Below are 23,557 nucleotides of genomic sequence, written 5' to 3' on the forward strand. Positions count from 1 at the left end.
CAAAGGAAAAGGATGGCTCCGAGAAGAACAAAATCGGAGCTGAGCCAGTCTGGGACTCTTTCGGATCCAGGGAAAGGAACATCCCAAGATCTGACTCTGATCCAGTCGAAATCACCAGGCCCTGTGACTCCGAAACCAAAGGGGTCGGAGGAGGAAGTTAAAGTATTGGGGTTGGAGCTCTCATGGAATCCAGTGTGGGTCCCTGAACCATCTCCAAATGTGAGAACTGAGAGGACAAAGAGGAATGTGTAGATTGCACCAGTGAAGCACTCTGAGCAGTATGAGCTGGTGAGGGTGACTTGCTTCTGCATGGGGTAAGACTCTGAGACTTATGCCCTGAATGGGAGTGCTTTGGAGTCTGCTACGGAGAAGACAAGCTATGGATCCTAATGACCTCTGATGGCTCAGAGAGGCTGCTTGGACCTGAGATAATTGGATCCAGCAGGGTGGGAAGATGGGTCGGCGCCAACTCCCTCGGATCCAAAGGGCCTGTCGGATCTGGAGAAAAGCGTGGAGCTGAGGGATCTGAAGAAGACAGATCCGAAAGTTTTCTCCTGTTTTCAAAGGTATCAGCTGACATCCCCGGAGAAGCATAGGGAGGTCGCTTCTTCTGAGTGGGAGTCTGGACTGCAGAGGAGGGAAGAAGCCCTCTCAAGATGAGCTTGTTCCTCGTATCAGCCCAGGCTCAGGGATTGAAAGCCAAGCAAATATTGCAAGGCATTTCCAAGTGCCCCGGGCCCAAACAGTAGATGCACCTCTTGTGGGCATCAGATTGGGGAATCTAATGCCAACAAGAGGCACACCTCTTAAACCCAGTGGGTTTCTTAGGCTTGTCTGACATAATTGCTAGGCAAACACAGCATACACACACACACACACACACACACACACACACACACACACACACACACACACACACACACACACACACACACACACACACACACAAACACACACACCTAACCAGTCACATGCTACCACTAACCATTACACTAAACAAAGGATAGGGGCAAAAAAGGTGGGAAAGAAAAAAAGGCTAGCAACCACTAGGATAGCATAGTAGGAGGGAGGTATAGAAGAAAGGAAGACTAACTTACCAAGAAAAACTGAGAAAATCTAAGAAAACAAGGAAGATATTACCAACAACACGTAAGTGGCAATTTTGTCTAGACCAAATGGCAGCAAATGAGATCTGAGGGTTTGTTGGCGGTGAGGCATTATGGGAGAGGGTGGAGTCTGAGGCTGGGATCATATGTCTGAGAAATGTCCGGCTTCGATCCAAGGATGGATCTGAAGACCCATTCTTGATGCATCCGTGATGCAAATGAAATTAGACAACACAGATACCAAGTTATGGTAAGTACATAACTTCTATTCTCCCTTCTCTTGGAAATGGCCTGGGGTAATTAGCACAAGCTTCTCCACAGACTGGATGGACCTACTCACACAAGATTCGGGTTGTTTGATATGTTCTGACCCTAAACAACTGCAACTGACTGCCTGCATCATAGAACCTTAATACATTTTAGGCACATTTTTTTCTTAGGTTTTGCATCAGGTATTGAAGGAGGCAGGAAATCCTGCTACTAGAAAATCATAAGTTAAAAAATGGAAAAGGTCTTGTTTTTTTTTTCAATAAACATCTTTATTAAATTATCATGTATGACATAGGCAGTCTTACATTTATGCAAATGAAAAAAATACAACATTGACGCCACTTTAGTTGCAAACATTATACATCACAGACACCATTGAAACAATTGTAGTTGCAGACATTATGCATCACTTGTCTATCCCGTCATTGCCAGTTAAGCATTATATGTATATATTCAAATCTTGCCTGTTAAACCTTGTTCCTTCTCTGCATATATTGTTCCCTCAGTTCCCATTTTTTTTGTGTAGTTTGCTCCGTCCCTTTTCTAAAGATCCCAATTCCAGTTGTTTTATCTCTTACTGTATTCACTGCTTCTTGTAAAGTTGGTCTAGACTTTGATTTTCATTTTCTAGGAATTGCTTTTTTGGCAGCTACCATAATTAGACTCAGCAAGGTTTTTACTATGTCTAGGCAATTTCAATTCTGTATCATAGCTCAAAAAATCATCTCCCCAGTCAATCCACTCCACTCACCCGGTATCTCCAACAGAGCGGTTCGCATAGAATCCCTAAAGACGGCCAGCTCATTACATTCCCAAAAAATATGTCCCCAGCCACCTCTTTCTTGCCTGTCACACCTCCAACATTTGCTGTCCACCTGAGGAAAAATTCTTTGGAGTCTACTTGGGGTAAACAAAATACCTATGTAAACATTTTCAGGCAAAGATCCTAAATCTTCTAGACTTAGTTGCATATTTGGGAGATACACATATATTCTACTAATTATTCATTTTTTAATGGCTGCTTATTTTCTAGATTCTGTTAAAAACTCTACCAGTGTTGGTCTTTTGTTTAGGACCCCCCATTTCTTTCTCTTTGTCTATACTCTGATATCAATCCTTGACAGGGAAGGCAATCTCTAACCTGCAGTCCAAATAAATTCTTGGCCTCTTCCCATTCTATTACCTTTCTTTCTAGTTATTTGCTCCCAATACCTTGGTTCCTTTTCTAGCTTTCTCCAATAAATTCCAACCCCCTCTTGCCTGTTATTTGTATCCCTAACCACAGTCATCACTATGTGCAGAATCTCTTTTCTCCATTCTTGTGCTGGTTTAGTTTTTAGAATACTCCCTGCTATTTTTATGAATACAATACCCTGTATGATTGTTGTTATTCTTAAGAGTCTGCATCCAAAATCCCAATCTCTCCTTATTTTTTGAGATTCCCCCTGTGTTATCATCATTCCTTTCCACTTTGAATTATAGTTTTCTGCTTGTGCTATGTATAAGAGCCTTAACTGTGTTGCTCTAAAATACCCCCTCAAATTGGGTAAGCATAGTCCACCTTGTTCTGTTGGAAGAATCAGCTTATCACACTTGCCCTGCTCCTGAAGTCCCAGTCTGCTTTGTCAGATGCTTTCTGTGCATCAAGACCCACCAGTAACAGTGGTATTTTCTTACATTCTGCTTCCCTCTGGATCATCAATGTACTGTTAATATTGTCAGATGTTTGCCTCCCCTTCACAAAACCACACTGATTCATATCTATCAATTTTGGAATCACTTTTGCCATTCTTGTAGCCATTATAGACATAAACACTTTATAATCATGGTTTAGTATTGAAATGGGCCTGTATGAAACTGGATCCGATGGATCTTTACCCTCTTTAGGTAGTATCGTTACCACTACCTTCTTCCAGGATGCTGATACTTCTCCTCTTAAAATACTGTTAAACAAAACCTTTCAGATCTTTATCATTTCCCCCCTCCTAGCTTCTATACTTCCACAGGAATACTATCTGTTCCTGGGGACTTTCCTGTAGATTGGTAATACATAGCCATTTTTATCCCTCTTCCTATCCTAACTGTTAATAATTGAGCCTCATCTACTTCTAACCTTGTTATATTTAATTCTACCATAACCATTTGTACCTTTTTCTGATTTCCATATTTCTCTGCTTTATACAAATTTTTATAAACTTTTTGAAACATTTCTACAAGATCTCTTGTTATCTTCTTTGTTATAGGCTCCCAAAGCTTGATGATGGCCCTTTCCACTTTCTATTGCCTGAGTCGTCATGCTAAATGTTTTTGTGCTATGGAATTATCAAAAAACAGTTTCTTAATAGCAATCTTTCTAAACTTGTGCATGTTATTGAGCTAACCCTTTATTTTCTGTTTAGCTTTCTGCAGTTGCTGCTTTTCTTGCTCTGTGAGTTTCTTAATATTTTGCAATACTTGAACATTTGTCAGTCCCTCTAAATAATTCTTGTTACTTTTTAACCATATCTTCCTTTCCTTTATTTCCACCGTAGTTTTAAACTTCAGTTTAATTTTATCCCACTCCCTAGCTATATTTTCAAAAGAAATTTCTATCTTCTCTAGTAGTTCCTGAGTTAATTCCAAAACCCATTCCTTAAATTCCTCTCTTTTCAGCCGATATGAAAATGGAAAAGGTCTTCTAGCTGATGCCAAGAAAAGAATCCACACCCATTCAAGGACTAGTGTTTCTCTGGTTCTATATTATTTGTATGAATTACTATCCTCTTGCCTTTCTCCTCCCATCAAAGTTATTTTTTCAGCCATTTTAGCATGTCTGCCCATGAAAACTCCTGTTTCGGTGCAGTTTCATGTGAACATGTTTTTGAAAGGGATGCTGCATATGAAGCCTGCAGTGAAACATGTAAGCTCCTTCTTAGGATCTATATTTTGTTTTACAAAAACTGTTTTCCATTTGAGCCAGTTTAAATGGCCAACTTGCATTTTTTTAACATGGATGACAGATTTACTAATTGAAAGTATCTGAGTTGCAAGCTTTTGTGGTGGGTCATTATCCTCTTTTTCCACAAAAAAGGGTTTTCTTAAGAACTAATCCTTCGCTTGTGCTTAAAATAGTATTTGAGTTTACATTGAACCAAGCTATCCATCTCTCTCTGTTCTTTCCAAAGCCTAAAACTGAGGGAGAAAGAATACCTGTACCTTGGCTGTCCACAGACACAAAATCTTTCAGGAACTTTGATCAGTTTTTTTTTTATTTCTTGTGAATGTAAGAGAAAAGGACAACCAGTATCAAAGTAGATTATTTCCAAGTGGTTGTCTCATGATGTTGCCTTTTGTTATTCCCACCAGAACAAAGTAATTCCAGGCAGGTTCAAGGCACATTCCACCAAGACATTTGCTTCATCTGTCGCTTTTTGGAAATAGTTGGATTCTAGAAGTATTTTAGAAGCAGCAAATTGATTCTCTGTACACTTTTACAAAGCACTATAAACTGTTTCCCTTCTCCAGTTCAAGGACAGCCTTTGCTAGTACCATTTTCCAGGAGCTCATGGGCCCTCGTCCTTTCTCCTCCAAGTCATGTTAAACAATGACAATCTATCCATGTAGCTAAGACTACTACAGCAGTGATCCTTATGATGATCCTAGTACAGTCGTGTACTTAAACTTATCATAACAGTAGATGTTTGAATGATCACTGCTGCAGTAGCCAAGCCCTCCATCCATCCCCCTTGTTTTTGCATGTTTTTATTGCCAAGGTGAGGACCTTTATTTTTGTTTTCCTAACATTGTCCTTGTCGTACTCTCTGTCTCTGTTGGCATGAAAGCTCTGAAGGGTTTGGTGCCCAAAAATGACTTTTTAGTCAGCTCAGCTCAAGCTAATAGTTTGGGTGTGTGTAAGGTGCCCTGAACCTTTGGAAACTGGCCAACTGTTACATCTGTAGCAGGATATAACCCATATAGCTAAGGCTACTGCAGAAGTGGCCATTCAAATATGTACTGTTGGCAAGTTTACTTACACAATTGCACTACCTTGCTGTAACCCTACAGCTTACTGGCTTTTCCGCCAGATGGCTCCTCCTCCTCTCTTTGCCATTACCCAGTTACTTATCCACCTCCATAACTTGGACTTGTAACATTTAATTCATTTACTATCCTCTAGTGAGATATGGTGTCGAACAAGTTTACATGGCATTCTCATCTACATTGTTAAACTGAATTAAATTTCAATGCATAGGTATCATGCTGGTGTACATCTTTGAGATACTTGACATTTAGAACTCTGCCACCATGACCTGTGGAGTCTTTTACCCCTACATGCTTCTGATTAGACCCTCACATTTCTCATCCTTTCCTTTCTTCTTGGTTTCATATTTGTCTTTAGCTTATACTTTTCAATTTTCAGATAACAATAGAGCATCCTGGCTGTATTGAGATACATCCCAGTTTTCCCATTTGTTTTTCTTCCATGGTTCTGTTTCCATGTTGATTTTGTGTGGTTGGTACTTTTTTTCTCCTTACTATTTTACAGAGGCAGTTTCAAGCCCATTTGAATGGATGTATGTGTGATCCTAGCTTTGCTTCTGCCCTGTATTTACTTGTAATCATCCTACCTCCTTCCATTTCAGACTACGTTTAGTTTCTAGTAACTTCTGATCTGTACCTTCCCCTTTATATGATTTAGGATTTTTCCTGTATTCCTTTATTATGACCAATGTATTTTTCCATCCTGTTTAATGGTATTTAATTCACTGCCCATTTATTGTTCTTTTTTAGTGTATTCAACATTATGACTGATGTTTTTATCAGCCTGTTTAGTGGCATTTACTTACTGTATATTTATTGTGTTTTTTTTTTAAGTCCATGTTCAGCATGTTAGCATTTCTATCTGGTAATCTAGAAAAATTAGGAGAGATGTTGCTTTGCTCCAGATTGGTGTCCCACCCTATCCCCATGGCTTCCATAGAGTGGAACATCTGTTATTTTCTCTTTCAAACTTTTTTTGTTGTAACTCCTCACTGTCTGTCACAGAGATGCACAAGTCAGGCTTTCTGATAAATGGTTGGGAGTTTCTCTTCATTCACTGGGTAAATGCAAATGAATGAACGCTACTTAACTGTCCCTGAAACTGCTTTATTTTTGCTCTCCTTTTTGTTCTGTAGCTTGCCATATGGAGCAGCTAAATTTAGGAGGGTCCCTATATGTCCTTTCCTATCAATTTTCAGTCTGGCCAGAAGTGTACAGCTGTTGGTTTTGAGTTGATGTGCATTCTGTTTCATTTGTATATCTCCAGTAATCCATTGTGAAAGCAAGATGGTATAGATTTGTTATTTATTTCCACTGCTGTTCTGTTCCCTGTAGTTTTCTTCACTGCATTAAGTTTATCCTGGTGTTTGAATGCCCCCTTTGGCTTCCATCCTTAGTATGTCAATGTCAAGTAGTTTGAGCAAGCTTATGTTTGATGTTTGTATTGCAGTATGAGCTTGTCAATGACTGTATCCTGGAGTTGTTTCCCTGTTGTTTCAGTCTATTCCCATCCTACCAGCTTCTGCACTTTGGAGTTTTGTAAGTAGTTAACCTAATTAAACTTAGTCCTTAGATTTTGATTTTTTGGCATACCTTTCTAGTATGTTTCTGGGCTGAGAGTTGGTTTCTAGGCTACATTGTTGGTGGTGTCACTAGAGGTTACTGGCTGTTTATGAACAGCTAGTGGCAAGCTTGTCTTAATAGTCTTTGATTTTTATCTATGCAGCTCCTGCTTATAACACAGCAATTCTCAAACATGTCAGGCTAGTTGGTAAGTATTGACCCATTTTGGAGCTGTGGGTTGCCAAGTAAGGGATTACATTTTCCTTCATGACATAAAAATGATGGCATGCTGGTTTAAATTGGGCCACATCATTCTAAGAAGTGATACCACTTGTTTGCTGTCAGACTGTGGCTTTCTTGTGATGAACCACTGGAGTCCCACTACATCCACCTTTTTTGACAGTGATTTGAGGTTCTGGGCAGCTGTGCAGTGCTGCTACTTCTGTATGCTATACGTCACAAAGCTGTCACTAAAAGCTGAGGACTAATGGCAATGTTCTGACATCTCAGGGAGCCTTGGAAGACTGTATAGAAGTTTGGAATATGAAAACATGATAACTTAAATATCACATTTTCCCAAAGCTCCACATGGTTACTGGACCTTCACCAAGACGGGATAGGTTATTTCGAGCACAAAAAGGTAAATTGGCTAGGCTTAAAATGGCCCTCAAGGGCAGCTAGCCTAGTACTTTCCCACGAACCTATAAAATGTCTCAACTTGCATGCAGCTTCCTGTGGGTTTGTATGTCATTCTTTATGGAAATTTGCAAGAATTCTTGGTAAAGGAGACAGGCTGTAAAGTATCATGAGGCACATGCACTGAATTGAGCGTAAAAGACATATTAAGTATTGTAGAACATTAGTTGAGGATAAATGATGCCAAAAATCTGATCATTAGATGAACCACCTTCTTGAAATCAACACAGTATTGCAAAACACAAAAAACGTAGCTGATTTTAGCCACCCTGCTTTATCTCCTTTATGTGTTGGAACTAGTCAGACTTGAAAAAAGGAGGATAAAGAAAAAATAAGAGTTGTGGTCTGTTAAGGAGTAAATGTATTATGTCCTTGTTTCTATTTGTAGAAGAGGTAATCTTATAATATGATTACATGATTTTTCAGTTACTTCATCTAGTAGTGTGATAGTTTATGAACAGTAGGAGTGTATAATTATGTGTATGACATTACATATGTGCATGTATGATGTATAAAGATACACACATCCACAAGCATAAAAAAAATTTTCTCATTCATTGTCTTCTTGCCCACAGCTGTGTCAAGCAAAAGGATTCATTTGTGAATTCTGCCAGAATGATAAAGACATCATTTTTCCATTTGAACTTAACAAATGCAAAAGATGTGAAGGTAAGTCTGCCTCATTTTGTATCTTTTCCTCTCTTTCTTTCTTTCTTTTGAGCTGTTCTGTCCAATTCACCCTTTGTCATTCACTTGTTTTTCAGTAATGTCACTCATCCCTTCATGACTTTTGTTTTCTCTGTTCTGTATTTTGTGATGATTTTATCCCTTTCAGGGGGACTTTTGAAGTTCAGCATTTAGGGCTGAATGTTTTGTTGGGTTTGCAATGAGTATGTTTCATTCTGTTAAGGGAGCAGATAGCGTTATATGGGAAGTTTAAGCCTTGTTTGCCACTGTTGCTTACTAATGGGTCTGTGTAGGAAGCAGGCACTTCTCTTCTTAGGCTCAGGAAGTTGAGATGTCTGATGCACTTAGCCAGAGGAGTCGTGATCAGGCAACTGGATCTTTGCAGCAGGGCATTCTTACATTTCTCCACTGGAAATGCAATGAAGTTACATATGTAAACACTGTTCATATTGTTGTTGGGTGGTACTCTATTTGGGGCATTTGTAAACTGTGGTATGTTTTCAGCTTTAGACGGCTGAATATGATACCTTGCTGTAAACCAGACCAGTGAGAGGGAGAGAGGAGAGATTCATCTATTTCTGCAATCAGTCATGTTTAAAATTAGGCCTAGATTTTAGGAGGCCACCCTGGGAAACAATGAGAAATGTCTGTCTTCAACCTGGGAGCAGAGCCTGCCTTGCTAAGAGCAAGTTGTGGCCTGACAGCAGAGCCACAGACTGCAGATGCAGCTGCTCAGCACATTTGGAAATGAACAAGCACCGGATGTATCGCTATGGATTTTACTGCTAGAAAGGTTATATACTGCTGAGATGTCAATTTTAGTGTTGGGTAAGTTTTGCAGTGCACTTAAAAACCCACAGAGAAATCAGTGTTGGTGGTTGGGTAAGCTTTACATTGGATGTGAGATCTCTTTGACGGATAAGTTTTAGGAGTCATGTCTGTTTTGGTTATCAGGTAAGCTTTATGGGATGTCAGATCCCTCCAAGGCATCAGTTTCGGTGTTCAGGTAAGATTTACAGTGGATGTAAGATAAGCAAGAGCATTATAGAAGATCCGGATGTTCATTAAGGATGTGTGGAAGGTAGGCCAAGAACAGCATTACATTTCTGGAAATGGCATAATGCCTTAAGAATGTACTTGTGTCCTAACTTCCACTTCTTCGAAGAGTCTTTGGTCTTTGCCATTCATCTTAGAACGGTTATTTGAGATGGACACCCAGAAGAGAATGGTAAGACATTTGTCAGGCTGGGGCATCTGACATTTAAATGCAAGATCTTCCTAGACACTTTGCTCTGTTATGCCTTTCATATCATCAGTATCACATTGCCATTGCCTTTGACAGTTGTTGTTTGTCTTTCGGCTTTTTCCCGGTAAGGGGTCGCCACAGTGGAACTCCGGTCCGCTAATGATTGGCAGTAGATTTTTACGAAACGCCGAGGTGCCAGCTCGACGCGCAACCTTCAACGAAGGCACGCCCATTTACACAAGCATGTCTTTCAAATGCTACCCAACTGCAGGGTGGACATGCAGACTCCACACAGAAGGTACTCCCAAGCCAAGCAGAGAATCGAACGGGAGAACCTCTTGCTGTGAGGTAACAACGGTACTGTTGTACCACCGCGGAATTCTAAAAATGCTGTACTTTACATATTTATACTTTGTAAATGTAGAACATGCTCAAGTAAGCTTACCTCTGAAAAATTGTATGCACAAACTGTATTTCTTAATACATTTTCTGGGGTGTGGTTACATGGAGGGAGAGCCAGTCTTTTCCTTAACAGTCATTACTAAAAGAAGTACGTTTTTCCATAGTGTTGATTATTGTTAAATGCTGTTTAAATCAATGTATCTATTTAATTATTTATTTAATTTGGTTAACAAGATAAGTCCACTGGTAAAGTGATATTTTCATTTATTTATTTATTTATTTATTTACATTTGTTGACCGGGAGTGTCCGACTGTACGTAGGTCCATTTTCAGTGGAGGCCCAGGGAGAAAAGCTCCACAACCAGGCCTTGTTTAATGCAATAAGTTGGTGAGACACTACAATAAAATCATATGTTAATAAACAAGAGGAGAGTTTATAAATTACAATTCAAAGAGAGAAATTGTATGAAGAGGTTAAGTGCAAATCCTTTAAATTCCTGTGCTTCACAACATGCAGCTGAACTAACATAGGTGACACAATAAGAGTAATTTCAGGATTGTCACAGTACATTCAGATTACACCAGAAAAAGTACAATTTAAGGGCTGAGAATGGAGAGAGTAGGTATGCAGTGCAGGGGAGGAGGAGGTGGTAAGTTATGTGAAGCAATAGTTTTCAAGGACACATGGAAGACGAGTGTACTGGAGCAAACAAGGGTGCCATGATTTATGAAAGTAGGTAAATATGATTGAGTTGCAGAGTAAAGATGAAAAGAATATTAGGAGCTCAGCTAGGTAAAATCTCAAGGGTTTTTATAGTGCTGGATATTGCTGCCAGGTATCTCTGAAACAGGTACAGCTGTTACATTTATGAAGGTGTTCCTATTTTTCCCCTGAAGATAAGGTACTCAGTTTCACTCTCATTTTTGTAGACACCTTCAAATGTAGGCAGGTGGTTCCAGTTTGCCAGAATGACTTTATACAAGGATTTTTCATTAATATTTTTCTAATTGTGGTTTCACTAAAGACATATGGTCTACTGTGTTTTCTCTAAGACCATAATCTGCATATCTCATATGAAGTTTATTAGAAAGAAGGGGGCAGTAACTGCAGTTTTACATTTTAAAAGTGAACCAAGAAAGAAGCCATTTTGCACTGGCAGTGACTGGAAACTGTTTAGCTTTATACAAGGCTGTAAAATGGTGTGCAATGAATAGAAAATAATAGTTTCAGATTAAATTACCAATGTTGCTAAATAATTTTTTAAAAGATAACAGACTCAGGATTTCAGTGTAATTCCACAGTTCTTTGACAGCCTGCCAGTCAATGAAAACAGCAACTACTTTATTAGTTTGTTAACATGGTGAGTAGGCTGGTCCACAGAGCCTTTTCAGCCATGACCAAAGCTAAATGCATTTCACATAAAGTTACAGTAGTACTTAAAACATGCATGTTCATGAAGAGAGCAGAAACAATACAATACAGTAGTACAAGCACAATATAGACAGTAGCAAATCCGTACATCCATAACCCCTTTTTCTCATTTGTGTACATGGAGTCGGGATGTCACTTCAACAGTGACAATCATCTAGAGTCAAGGTTTACACCACCAGGTGGCTAGCCCTGCCATGGTAGTTCTTCCACACCACACACTTGCACCTATGGCCATTTTAGTGTGTCTAGTCCACCTACTGCATGTCTTTGGAATGTGGGATGAAACCCTTGCGAACAAAGGGAGGACATTGCAGACTTGTAGAGGATGTACCTCATCCAAGAATCAACTGGGGAACCTCTTACTTTAAGACAACAATGCTGTCCACTGTACCACAGTGCCTAGCAAATGTAGTCGTGAAATTAACATATGTATACATAAATATGTGTGTGTGTGTGTGTGTGTGTGTGTGTGTGTGTGTGTGTGTATATACATATGATAGTATAAGCATTTTAACACAAGTTTACAGTTGTTCAGCAAACGTTGTTTTATGTGCTTCAACTTTCAGGCATTTGCAGTTCAGCAATTTGTTAGACAAGAATTTTTCACCTACCCCTTAGGTTTTAGCCACTAAATGTTTTATTTGTATTTATTTAAACCATTGGGTCTTGTGCACATGCATCCATAATGTATATATAGATGTTTGAACTTAACTTGAAAGTCATGTAGAGTCACCACCAAAGAAGCCAGTGAATGGCTGCTCTGGTGGTGTTCGGAGTATAGTAACCTACTGAAGGGACGATAGTTGTGGACATGCAGAAATTTTCTTCTTTAAACTAAGACAGATTCCTTTTCTTATGACTGCTGTCATCCTCTTAGAAGCCAGTGAATGGCTACTCAACTGTTCTCCGAAGCATAATTGAAGGAATGACCACTTGTAGCCATTTTTGAAAATGTTTTCCCTTAAATGAAGGCATTTATTACTGACTGGTTCAGTTATTTTATTTGTTTTATGGTTTGTTGCATTGAGAGTGATAGCAGTTATTGGTATCTCCCATTCCCTGCATACTGTCCTCATCTTCATGCTACTGTTTTTCTCCAAAAACATGAATGCATTGATCTTAAAAGCCTGTCCTGTAATAGTGCTGCATTAGAAGATCAACATTCCATTAAAAAAAAAAAAAAAAAAAAAAACACGTCTTGCCGTGATTTGTATATGTGAAAGTGAAATTGGAGTGCATGTGAAGACTAGTTGGTTCATGATATTTTTTTTTTGGGGGGGGGGTGATTAGCTTTTCAGATTCAAAGCCAGGTACAGCTTTACCACCCATTCTCAACAATACTGATTGAAGATCCAGACTTAGCAGCGCATACCCATTCTCCAAGCCTTACAACACACGTTTTTCTCTTATTTACCATCTTCACAAAACAAACCAAAATAGGTAGGTAACTAAGGAGCTTAAATAACTGTTAAAATGACGAGATGAAGCATGGAAACAATGGAAGACAAAACAGTACTTTAAAAGCCCAAGAAAGGTTTGTTAATGTTCATTACGTATCCAAAAAAGCATTAAGAGAAACAGTCGCATAATTTTTATTTATTTTATTTTATTTCAGTTTGATTACCGGGAAAGTTCACTGGGCCAGAGGTGTGCCCATTTTCAGTGAAGGCCCGGGGAGAAAAGCTCCAATAAGCAATATGGTTACAAAGGTTTACATAATGCAATGGAAATACATACAAACATGGTTACGAAGGTTACATAAAGTGTTACTAAATACATATATGAGGTCATGCAGTCAGGTATAGGTGGATAGAATAACATTGAAATGCAATTTTGATCTAGGTAGAACAGTTAGTAGGTATTTACATTCAGAACAGTAAGTTTAGACTCACTGGGCAATAAGCATCAGTGAATTACTTGATATTTACAATATATACAGTACTTGGAGTTGAGAGAGAGAGATTGTTTAGTCTGAGAAAGTTAGCTAGATTAGTTAGGAGAATAGAAAAGAGGTAATAGTGTAGAGAAGAGCAGGAGTTCCAAAACAATCAGTCCAATCTCAACAGTCAACCTAGAAAAACTTCTAGATACAATTTAACCAAATAATTGTAAGGAAAAGTAATATCTTTACTCACAGCACTGCCTGCACTACTCCAAATGGCACTGTATCTCTAGAGGTCTTTCTAGCAGAATTCATTGTTACCCTGACCTATTTCCCAGATGACATTACCCATGATAAATTCACCAGAATTTTCAGCTTGGTTTCACTTTAAATGAATCAAAGTGAAATATATTTGAAAAGATAATTAGCAAGATTCCTGGCAAAAAAACAAAAAAAAAACAAAGCTCAAATAGCCTTCATCCATGATGTATTAAAGTCCATTATGAATCGATATGTAACCCATTGTAGCATACCTTCAGTTTCTCTTTGTATAAAATGTTTTACCCCAAATCTGGAAAAGCACCATAGTTAAACCATTTCTTAAAATCAGTTAGTCACTCTCCGGGTCTGACTTTAGCCACATTGCTATACTTCCTACACTGAATAAAGTCTTTGAGAAAATAGTCTATGATAATTTTTCAATAGTCTACAGTCATTTTTCTTCCTACCCAGCATCTTCTCCTTTGCCATAGCTAACACAGGTTCTGGGCAATCTGTAGCACAGTGACAGCCATTTAGACCCTTTTGATTATATACTTGTGTCTTTGGATAAAAGCCATCTGTACTGATCTTACCAAGATTTTTGACACAGTTGACTATCTCCTTTTTAGTGTAGCTTGGTATGACCATGGGATCCACAACAGTGTTGGCTAGTAGTTTATCAAGTTTATTTCTGACCAAACATTCACAATGAAACTTGGTCCCTTCTCTTCTTACAAAGCACCTCTTCTCAAAAATGTTCCCAAAGGCTCAGTGCTTTCGCTAATGCTTTTTCCTTAAACGTCAACAAATTGTCCACAACTACCACTCCTAATGTATGCAGATGACATGGTCATCTCTAGGCCAAAATTCTTCCTGAAGAACCATTAAATCATTGTTCCAGCAAGGCATATTTTCACAAAACAAATGATTCAACTCAAGAAAATTACTCTGTAACCCAAATAAAAGCAAAGTAATGCTTTTTTGCACCCCAAAAAGCAGATCAGCTTAGTCAGACTTGACAGTTTTAGAGAACAATAATATTCCCGTGGAAACTACTGTTTTATTCAAAAACCTTGGTTTCTGGCTTGACAGGAACCTGAACCTCTAAATACACATTCAAAAAACAAAATCCAAACTACATGAAACACTGTTTTGGGCTTGGATGATCTTCAGGTTTTTTACCCAATAAGGAGAGAATCCATAAGAAAAGGCATTTTAGCACAGTTGGAATATGGTTTCCTGCTGTGTCTGCCACCACAAATGAAACTTTTACAGTCCACAGCCATCACAATATATGAGTTTATTGCCATAGTCCCCATATCCAAGGACACTAAGTAAAAATGTAAACTGCTCTCCCAGTCCAGCAAAGAGCCACCTTCAAATTCAGCTCCTCCTCTTCAACCTAGTTCTCCTTTATTCTCAGCAGATTATCCATCAGGGAGACAGTCTGCAGCTTTAGATTACAACCAAACCGTGCTTCTAACCAACAATGCAGTGAGCAAAGCTTTTCATTCTTAGGCCCCAAAGTTTGGCAAGCCCCACCCCCTCCATTAGGTATGCAACATATTCCTTTTCTTTCAGAAAAGTCTCTTAAAACACACCTGACAGGCAAAGACAAAATGCCATTTTTCCTAAATACAGAGTAACCTAAATCAAAAATAAATTTGTCTCTTAAAGTCACTACAAACCACCTGTTCTCAGATGCTTTAACAGCATGCTGCTTTGCATGTGCTGTCCAGCAAGCTGTTACATATATTTTATTATTGTTTCTTTAATGTGTAGCATCATATTGTACATTTTACTTTCTTGCCTTTTTTCTGTGCTTTTCTTTGCCACACATGGGCTAAACCTGAAATTGATCCATTTGGATAAGTCTGGTTAGCAACTTTAAGTGAAATAATCAGTGCCTCATTTACCAGTTAGGTTATTGTGATACATTTGACTTCTATACTGTCATTGGTTGATGCCCTTCTATTCAGTGTTGGAGTATTTTTTACTTATAGGTTTTCTTCTGCTGTTCAACCCAATGTCTAGCCAGTATACAACAACTTTTAGCCACTGCCAGTACGTGGGACATCACACGTATGCTCTGACAATGTCAGCCATAAAAGGACATCCATATGTACCATCCTCAGAAATTTTCTGCAGCCATTCAGAAGGTTGACCTGTACGCACGGTCTGCTTTCAGATTCTGTGTGTTGCTGTCAGCTTCAGATAAGTGCCCTGTTGGGGATTTATTTTCTTGCTACTGCCATTTGTTATTGTTCATGTCATCCAGGAAGGGCAAGTGTAGGTGTGAAAGGCAGATTTCACATAAAGATAGCTACTACCTCTGTCTTTTTTGTTTAGGGTCTAGTCACGACTATCAATCCTGTTCCATTTGTCAGGCCTTTGTGCTTAAGACTTTGCGTAGCCGACTATTGGCTTAAAATCTTTACCTGGAAAATGAGCGGCTTAAATCTATGGTGAAAGACTTTATGGAGAGTTCCAGGGGTCCCTTAGCCGAGCCGAGTTTGAAGATGAAGCTGAGCAAACAAAGACCTGAAACCTCTTCGGCTGCGCCTCTTACCTCCCTTGAGGTTAGTGAAGACCCGGTGGTATGCTTGGAGGTTGGGTCCGGTTCTTCAACGGGTACCTCTTTGGAAGCTGCCAAGAAATCGGATTTGAGCATGTCTGAGGCAATGAGGATGTCCATTTCGGGCAGAATGGGAGAACTGCGGCTTGTGCTCAAGAACCCCAGGGACGTTCCTGACGTTTTGACTAGGGATCCTTCCCTGACTACTCCTGATGTTAGGCCTACGTCAGGTTCTTCTTTGTCTACTCTTGCAAAAAGACGTCAAGAAAAAACAAAAAAAAAAACACATCCCAGTATTTTTTCTGCTCCTTAGTCTGACTAGAATGCCTTTTCCCAGGGTCTTATTAAGGCCTTGATGGCCTTGAAGCTTTCCTCTTCTCTCCCTCTTCCTTCCTTCACTTCCTCCCCTGTACAGGCTGTTGAGACTCAGGTTCTTTCTTCTGATTCTGAGGACTCTTCGTCTGATGAAGACTCTCTTGCATATTCTACCCAAATTACCACCCTTCTAGAATATGCATCAGCAGAGGAGGAATCTAATGGGAGGATGCCCCAATGGACGAAATTTCTTTGGGAGATACCATTAATAAAACGAGGGAGTTTTTTTCAAATGGGACTGTTCCCAGACTTCTGATGAACAGAAAATGTACGATCTTCTGCAAGTGGAGGTCCCTTCACCCTCTGCAGTGCCTCCAGTCTTTCCAGCTAACCTGGACGCCTTTGCCTCCTCCTCCTGTAAGTCTCCAGATTCACAGGCCCCTACCTCTTTTACAAAGTGCCGGATGACTGAAAGTTTCTCTATAAGTGTCCCTCTGCTGAGCCGGCTCTTGTCTATATAGCCTTTGAGAAGTCTTCTCGTTTGTCTCCTTCAGCCAAATGTTTACCATCTCATAAGGAAAGTAAAATTTTAGAGAGATTGGGTAAGAAGGTTTACACCCCCTCCACTTTAGCTATCAGAGCAGTTAATCACCAGACTCGTATGTCTAGGTGTTCCTTGACCTTGCTTTCTCAGGCTTCACAAGCTCTTGCTCATTTACCAGACTCTAAGGTTAAAATACAGGCCCTATATCTTTTGGCTGCCTCAAGTGGCTAGACATTCTATTAAGTGCAGCTATGATACTGCTGAGGCATCTTTCAGAGCTGCTGCATTTGCCTCTGTGCTTAGGAGGCATTCGTGGCTGAGACTTCAACCATTACCTGATGATATAAAGGCAAACTTACTTGATGCTCATTTGGACAAGTCTTCTCTTTTTGAATCTGCATTTGCGGCCTTATTTAAAGCTTTGAAAGAAAAAGGGAAGGAGCTCCAAGATTTGAAGCACCTGTATGTTTCTGCTGTTCCTAAATTTCATAGAAACTTCCCTGTCAAAACATCTTTTATTAGACGACCAGGTAATTCTTCTGTATCTACATCTGCCCCTAGGTCTGTCACATCAGCTAGGAGACCTCCTCAGTTGAAAACTTCTGCCTCAGCTCCTCCAACACAGCAGCCCTTTCAGGCCAGGCCCAGTTCTCTATGACTACCAGCAGACTCTTCCAACTCGTACTCCTGTATCTCTTTGCCTCTCTCTCTCTTTTCCAACCTGGGTGAGGATCACTCAGGATTCCTGGGTTCTATCTATCATCCAAAAAGGATACTTTATGACTTGGAAGAATCTGCCTCCTTTCATGGGAATCCCACAGCCCCCTTCCAATCAGCTGGAATTTTTCCTAGAGCTACTAGCTCAGCTTCTTTCTCAAGGCACTATCAGAGTGTTCCTCTGGATCAGAGAGGTTTTTACTCAAGAATGTTTTTGGTTCCAGGAAAGAATGGCCCTTGGAGACCAATTGTAGACCTCTCCCACTTGAACACTTTCCTGGAAGTGCCATCTTTCTGGATGCTGTCCCTACAGATTCTTTCTTCTGATTTCTCCTCAGCCTTTCATGGCTTCCTTGGACCTCAAAGATGCTTATCTACATATTCACATTCATCTTCAATACAGGAATTTTTTTGCATTTCTCAGTGGGTTCTTTGTACGTTCAGTTCTGTGCCTTGCCCTTTCGTCTTTCGACTGCTGCAAGGGTATTTACAAAGTGCTTGGCCCCTGTCATTGCCTTCTTGAAGGTCCAGGGGGTTCAGGTATATCCATATCTGGATGATCATCCTTTTCTAGCTCCCAACTCAGAACAGTTGTCTCGAAACCTTCTGCAGGCCATTCATCTCCATCAAAATCTAAGGTTCACAATAAATTTCAAGAAATCCTCGCCGACTCCGTCATAGAATCGCATCTTTGTAGGGGTGCAAGTTCAAGTTGGACCTGATGATGGTGTTCCTACCAACAGACAAGGCTCATACTCTTACTACCTGCATGGAAAGCCTTCTGCCTTGGCCAGGGAGATGTTCATCGTGTTACCCTGCTGCAGTCATCACACTTGGGTTATCCTGTCATCAGGCGGTCCCGCAGTCGGACTGATTTCCAAAGTCTTGGTCCAACGTCGGTTGCTGTCGCCTCATCCCTGACGTCAGTGCGCAAGGGGTACATATATTGCAACCGACGCCATTTTCTTCAGTCTTTCTTACCGCGCGGTGCACGAAGCAAAAGCAGTTCGCAAGTGCCGGTCGGCCGACTCCTGAGATTTTCGAATTCGAGTTTCAGACCGAAGTCTTCTATAAAGCTAAGTACCCCATTGGGGAAACTTTTCTTGCCTTAGACCGATGTCAGAAAAAGTTAACAATTGCATTTCTTGTGGGAAGCAAATACCTCTTAAGGATTTTCATTCTTACTGCATACCTTGCCTAGGCCCTGATCACGACGTCACTTCTTGTCGATTTTGTTCTAGGTATAATAAGCGTACTATTAAAAGACGATTTGATTTCGCATGACACTATTTTGGTAGAAAATGTAACTATAACATGCCGTCGGAGCTACCGACTACCGGCATGCACAAAAAGCGCAAGGATAAGGACCGACAGCCCAGGCCTAAGCCAGATTCTGAGGCCTCGGTTGATCCGGTCTCCGGTTCTCAGTGAGGCTCCGACGCAACCCATGACTACCGCAGTTCAGGAACCCGAGACCGCTACGGATATTTTGACGGAATGTACTGGGCCAACGCAGCCTTTTACTTCAGGCCCTTCCGACGATTTACCTTCTAAGGACGTCGGTGCTTCTGAGACGCCATCGGTTTCTGAAGGCATTTTCAGACCGACGACTCTCACAGTCAAAACGTTTTCTAAGTCAAAGACTCCTTCTAAATCTAAAAAGACTACACTTCAGTCTCCTGTTCAAGGCCCTATGCCTAAAAAACAGATGCTCAAAATGGCTGAAGATTTGATTTCTCTTATCAGGGGTTCACAGCCCCCTCCTGACAAAAGGCCTAGACAAGAGGAAGATTCTGCTTCCTCTGAGCAACTGTCTAGTTCTTTGGATTCCTCTGAGGACCAAGACTATTCTTTCTCTCCTTATGAAGATTCTGATGCTGAGGACTCTATTCCCTCAGCTTCCCCTCCTGAAGACTACTCTTTTACACAGTATGAGGGAACATTTTCACTGGGAAGGTCAGGACTACTCTGATTCCAAGAAAAGGTTCAGAGAGTTTCTTTTACTCCCCCAACACAGACCTCTAGCCATCCCACCTGTTTTGGACATTGTGGATGATGTCTACTTAGAATCCAGTTTCAACCCAGACTCTCTTCCTCCTGCTCCGGCCAAGCCTGACAGATACTACAGAGTTCCTGATTCCCACAAATTTCTTTACAAAAGCCCAGTAGCTGACCCAGAGACTATCTCCCAGGGTCCCAAGGGGGCTAAGGCTTCCATGGCTAAAAACCCAGTACCTTCTGAGAGGGATTCCAGAGCAACAGACAGGTGGGGGAAAAAGGTTTACACCTCAGCCACATTAGCTATGAGAGCACTAAATTGTCAATTTCATATGCTTAAGTATCAGCAATTTCTAATCTCTCAGTTAAAACCAAAGATAACCTCCCTCCCCAACAATCTGAATTGAAAGAAGTACAGGATTTGTTGCACGCCACTGAGCAGGTGGGCAAACATACCTTACAATGTGGGTTTGATTCTTTGGAGGCCTCCTGCAGAGCAGCTGTCACTGGATTGGTTATACGTAGGCATGCTTGGTTAAAGGAACAAAGTCTGCCTGATCATGTTAAAGCAAAACTACTAGATGCTCCCTTACAGCAGGATGTTCTTTTTGGAGTTAAAGCAGAAGAAGTTTTAAAGAAAATGGAAGATAAGGGGAAATCAATGCAGACAGTCAAAGATTTCATACAAGTACAACCCCTTGCTTCAGCAGAAACTGGTCAACAAAAAATTGGTCCTTTCCAGCCACTGACAGACCTCAGAGGGGTAAATACAGGCGCCCAAGGGGCAGAGGACAACCACAAGCCCAGTATAAACCTCGACAATGGGGCACTACAACCCAGAAGGGAGGAGAAGACAGGTCTCAACCCACCAGAAGGCAAACTCAATGACTTGCAGCTCAGCTGGCCAAGCAAAACTCTTTTGACAGCCCCCTTGGGGGGAAAACTAGCACTTTTTGCAGACAACTGGCACATGGTCACAAAGGACAAATGGGTCCTAGACATAATTTTACGAGGATACAGATTCCACTTTCACACCTTGCCAGTGAAAAGAGGAATGCCAAACCTGCCACTAAATCAATGGACAGAGGCACAAAAACAAATTACAGCTCTCATGGACATGAGAGCCATTCAACTGGTACCTACTCGAGAGCAAGGCCAAGGATTTTATTCAAGGCTCTTTCTAGTACCCAGAAAGGACAATGCTTGGAGACCAATTCTAGACCTTTCAATTCTAAACACTTACTTACAAGTTCCCAAATTCAAGATGCTAACACTACAGCAGCTACTTCCCATGTTGGGCAAGGAAGCATGGCTGGTAACGTTGACCTCAAGGAGGCATACCTGCATGTCCCTATCAGACAAAGTTGCAGAAGATACCTCCGTTTCATTGCAGGTTCAACCCATTATCAATTCTCTGCACTGCCCTTTGGCTTATCTACTGCGCCCAGAGTTTTCACAAAATGCCTGGCACCGGTAATTGCATACTGCAGACAAAGAGGAATTCAAATATATCCATACCTGGACGACTGCCTCATCCAAGCAGAAAGCAAAGACATTCTCTTACATCATCTGGCTTTTGTGAAGCATCTACTAAATTGTCTGGGGTACACAGTAAACAAAAAGAAGTCAAAACTAGTACCCTCACAAAAAATGACATTCCTGGGTGCCAGCTTGGACACAACGGCCCAGAAGGCTTATCATACACCAGACAAGCAACTACAACTGACTCAATATTTCAAGACAATGGCAACAAAGACCCAATTAACTGCAAGAAAAATTCTGCAGGCTTTGGGCTTCATGGCATCTTGCATTCTGATAATACCATTTGCAAAACTGCATATGAGGAAATTACAGTGGTACCTAAAAAGCGTATGGTCTCAACACAGCCACAGCTTGGACACAATGATATCTCTCATTCCCTGCCTTTAACAGGAATTTCTATGGTGGTCACAGGCATGTCACCTCAACAAGGGTCAGCATTTCACCTTGCTCCCAACCAGGCAAACTATCACAACAGATGCTTCAGACTATGCCGGGGGGGCACACATGGCAGGACAATGCATTCAAGGCCTATGGACTGCAGAACAAAGAAATCTGCACATACATCAAAAAGAGATGCTAGCTGTACAGAAAGCTCTGACAGCCTTCAAGGATCTACTACATCCAGGACAACTTGCAATAAAGACAGACAACACCACAGTAATGTGGTACATAAACAAACAAGGGGGCACACATTCCTACCCTCTTTGCAGGCAAGCAATGATCTTATGGAACACAGCTCTGGCCTACCAAGTCCAGTTACAAGCTCAATTCCTGCAGGACAGAAAAACACATTGGCAGACGACCTAAGCGGAAACATCAAAGATCCCCACGAGTGGCAACTAGACCCACAGATATTTACAATGATAACTCAAAAATGGGGCCTTCCAAATATAGACCTGTTTGCCAGTCCTCAAAACTACCAACTGACAACATTTTGTACAAGGATATTCCACCATCAAGCTTGGAAAGTGGACGCTCTCTCCTTCAGTTGGAAAAACCTGACAGCATATGCCTTTCCTCCATTACCTCTTCTCACAAAGGTTCTTTTGAAGGCCAAAAAGGAGAAACCACGACTGATCCTCATAGCCCCAGACTGGCCACGCCAGCACTGGTACCCGCTATTGAAGAATATGGCTCACAGCCCACCATGGATATTGCCTCAAATACCTCATTTGCTCACGCAACAAAACAAACAGATTCTACACAGCCAGCTCAAAACCTTAAATCTGGCTGCATGGCAAATCTATTAAACATCCAACCAGCTCCTCTTTCACAAGCAGTTTTGGATGTTATTCTGGAAGCCAGGAGGCCAAGCACCAGGAAGGCTTACTCGGACAAAAGGAAAAGGTTTTGTGCCTGGAACCAAGCTAAAGGCCAAGACACAACTCAACCTCATATGCCTCACATTCTGCAGTATTTAGCTGAGATGTTGCACAAAGGACTTTCCTTTTCCTCAATTAAAATCCATGCTTCAGCTATTTCAGCTCACTACGACACGAATCCACCTTTATTTTCAAATCCTCTTCTAAGGCAGTTCCTCAGAGGGGCAAAAAACATTAGACCACCTAGAAGAGCTCCTACACCAACATGGGACCTCAGCATTGTTCTAGAAAAACTAACGTTACCTCCCTTTGAACCAGCTTTTTCTGCAGACCTTCAGTTCCTATCTTGGAAGACTGCCCTGCTCCTGGCAATAACTTCTGCTAGGAGAGTCTCAGAATTACAGGCACTAATGGCAGTGGAGCCTTTCCTCATTTTTCATCAAGACAGAGTTTCTCTATGAACTAATCCTTCCTTCATGCCTAAGGTGGTTTCCAGTGTAGCTTTAAATCAAACCATCCACCTACCCACTTTCTTCCCCAATCCATAGAACAAAGGTGAGAGACTCCTGCATTCCTTGGACATTCACAGGCAGCTTCATTACTACTTGGATAAAACTAAGGCTTCCAGAAAAACTGACCAGCTCTTTGTATCCTATGCTACAGCTTCTCAAGGGAGGGCTATATCCAAGCAAACCATTTCTAAATGAATAGGCCAATGCATACGGTTCTGTTATACCCATCATGGGAAACCAGTTCCTCCTACCATTAGATCCCACTCTACCAGGGCAACAGCTACCTCTACAGCCTTTCTCAGGGGGGTTCCTACCAAGGAAATTTTAGAAGCTGCAACTTGGACTTCTGTACACACCTTCACCAAACACTATCACTTACCTCTTTACTCTAAGTCCAGGATGGGCTTCGCCACTGCAGTTCTGCAGGGCCTCATTGCCTCCACTAACCCTCTATGATACCTCCCCCC

At 41.0% G+C, this 23,557-nt stretch overlaps 1 protein-coding gene across 7 annotated transcripts in view; it reads left to right on the plus strand.

The window, feature by feature from the left end:
- Positions 1-23,557, plus strand: part of RUBCN (rubicon autophagy regulator) — a 2,564,006-nt gene that overhangs the window by 2,377,937 nt on the left and 162,512 nt on the right. For all 7 annotated transcript variants that reach the window (XM_044070705.1, XM_044070707.1, XM_044070708.1 and 4 more), the window contains one exon: positions 8,231-8,324. In XM_044070705.1, coding sequence (XP_043926640.1) covers positions 8,231-8,324 — 94 coding nt within the window. The remainder of the gene's footprint in view (positions 1-8,230; positions 8,325-23,557) is intronic.

Source organism: Protopterus annectens, chromosome 4.part1 (assembly GCF_019279795.1).
Source record: "Protopterus annectens isolate FY-2018-M chromosome 4.part1, PAN1.0, whole genome shotgun sequence".
Lineage (NCBI taxonomy): Eukaryota > Metazoa > Chordata > Ceratodontiformes > Protopteridae > Protopterus > Protopterus annectens.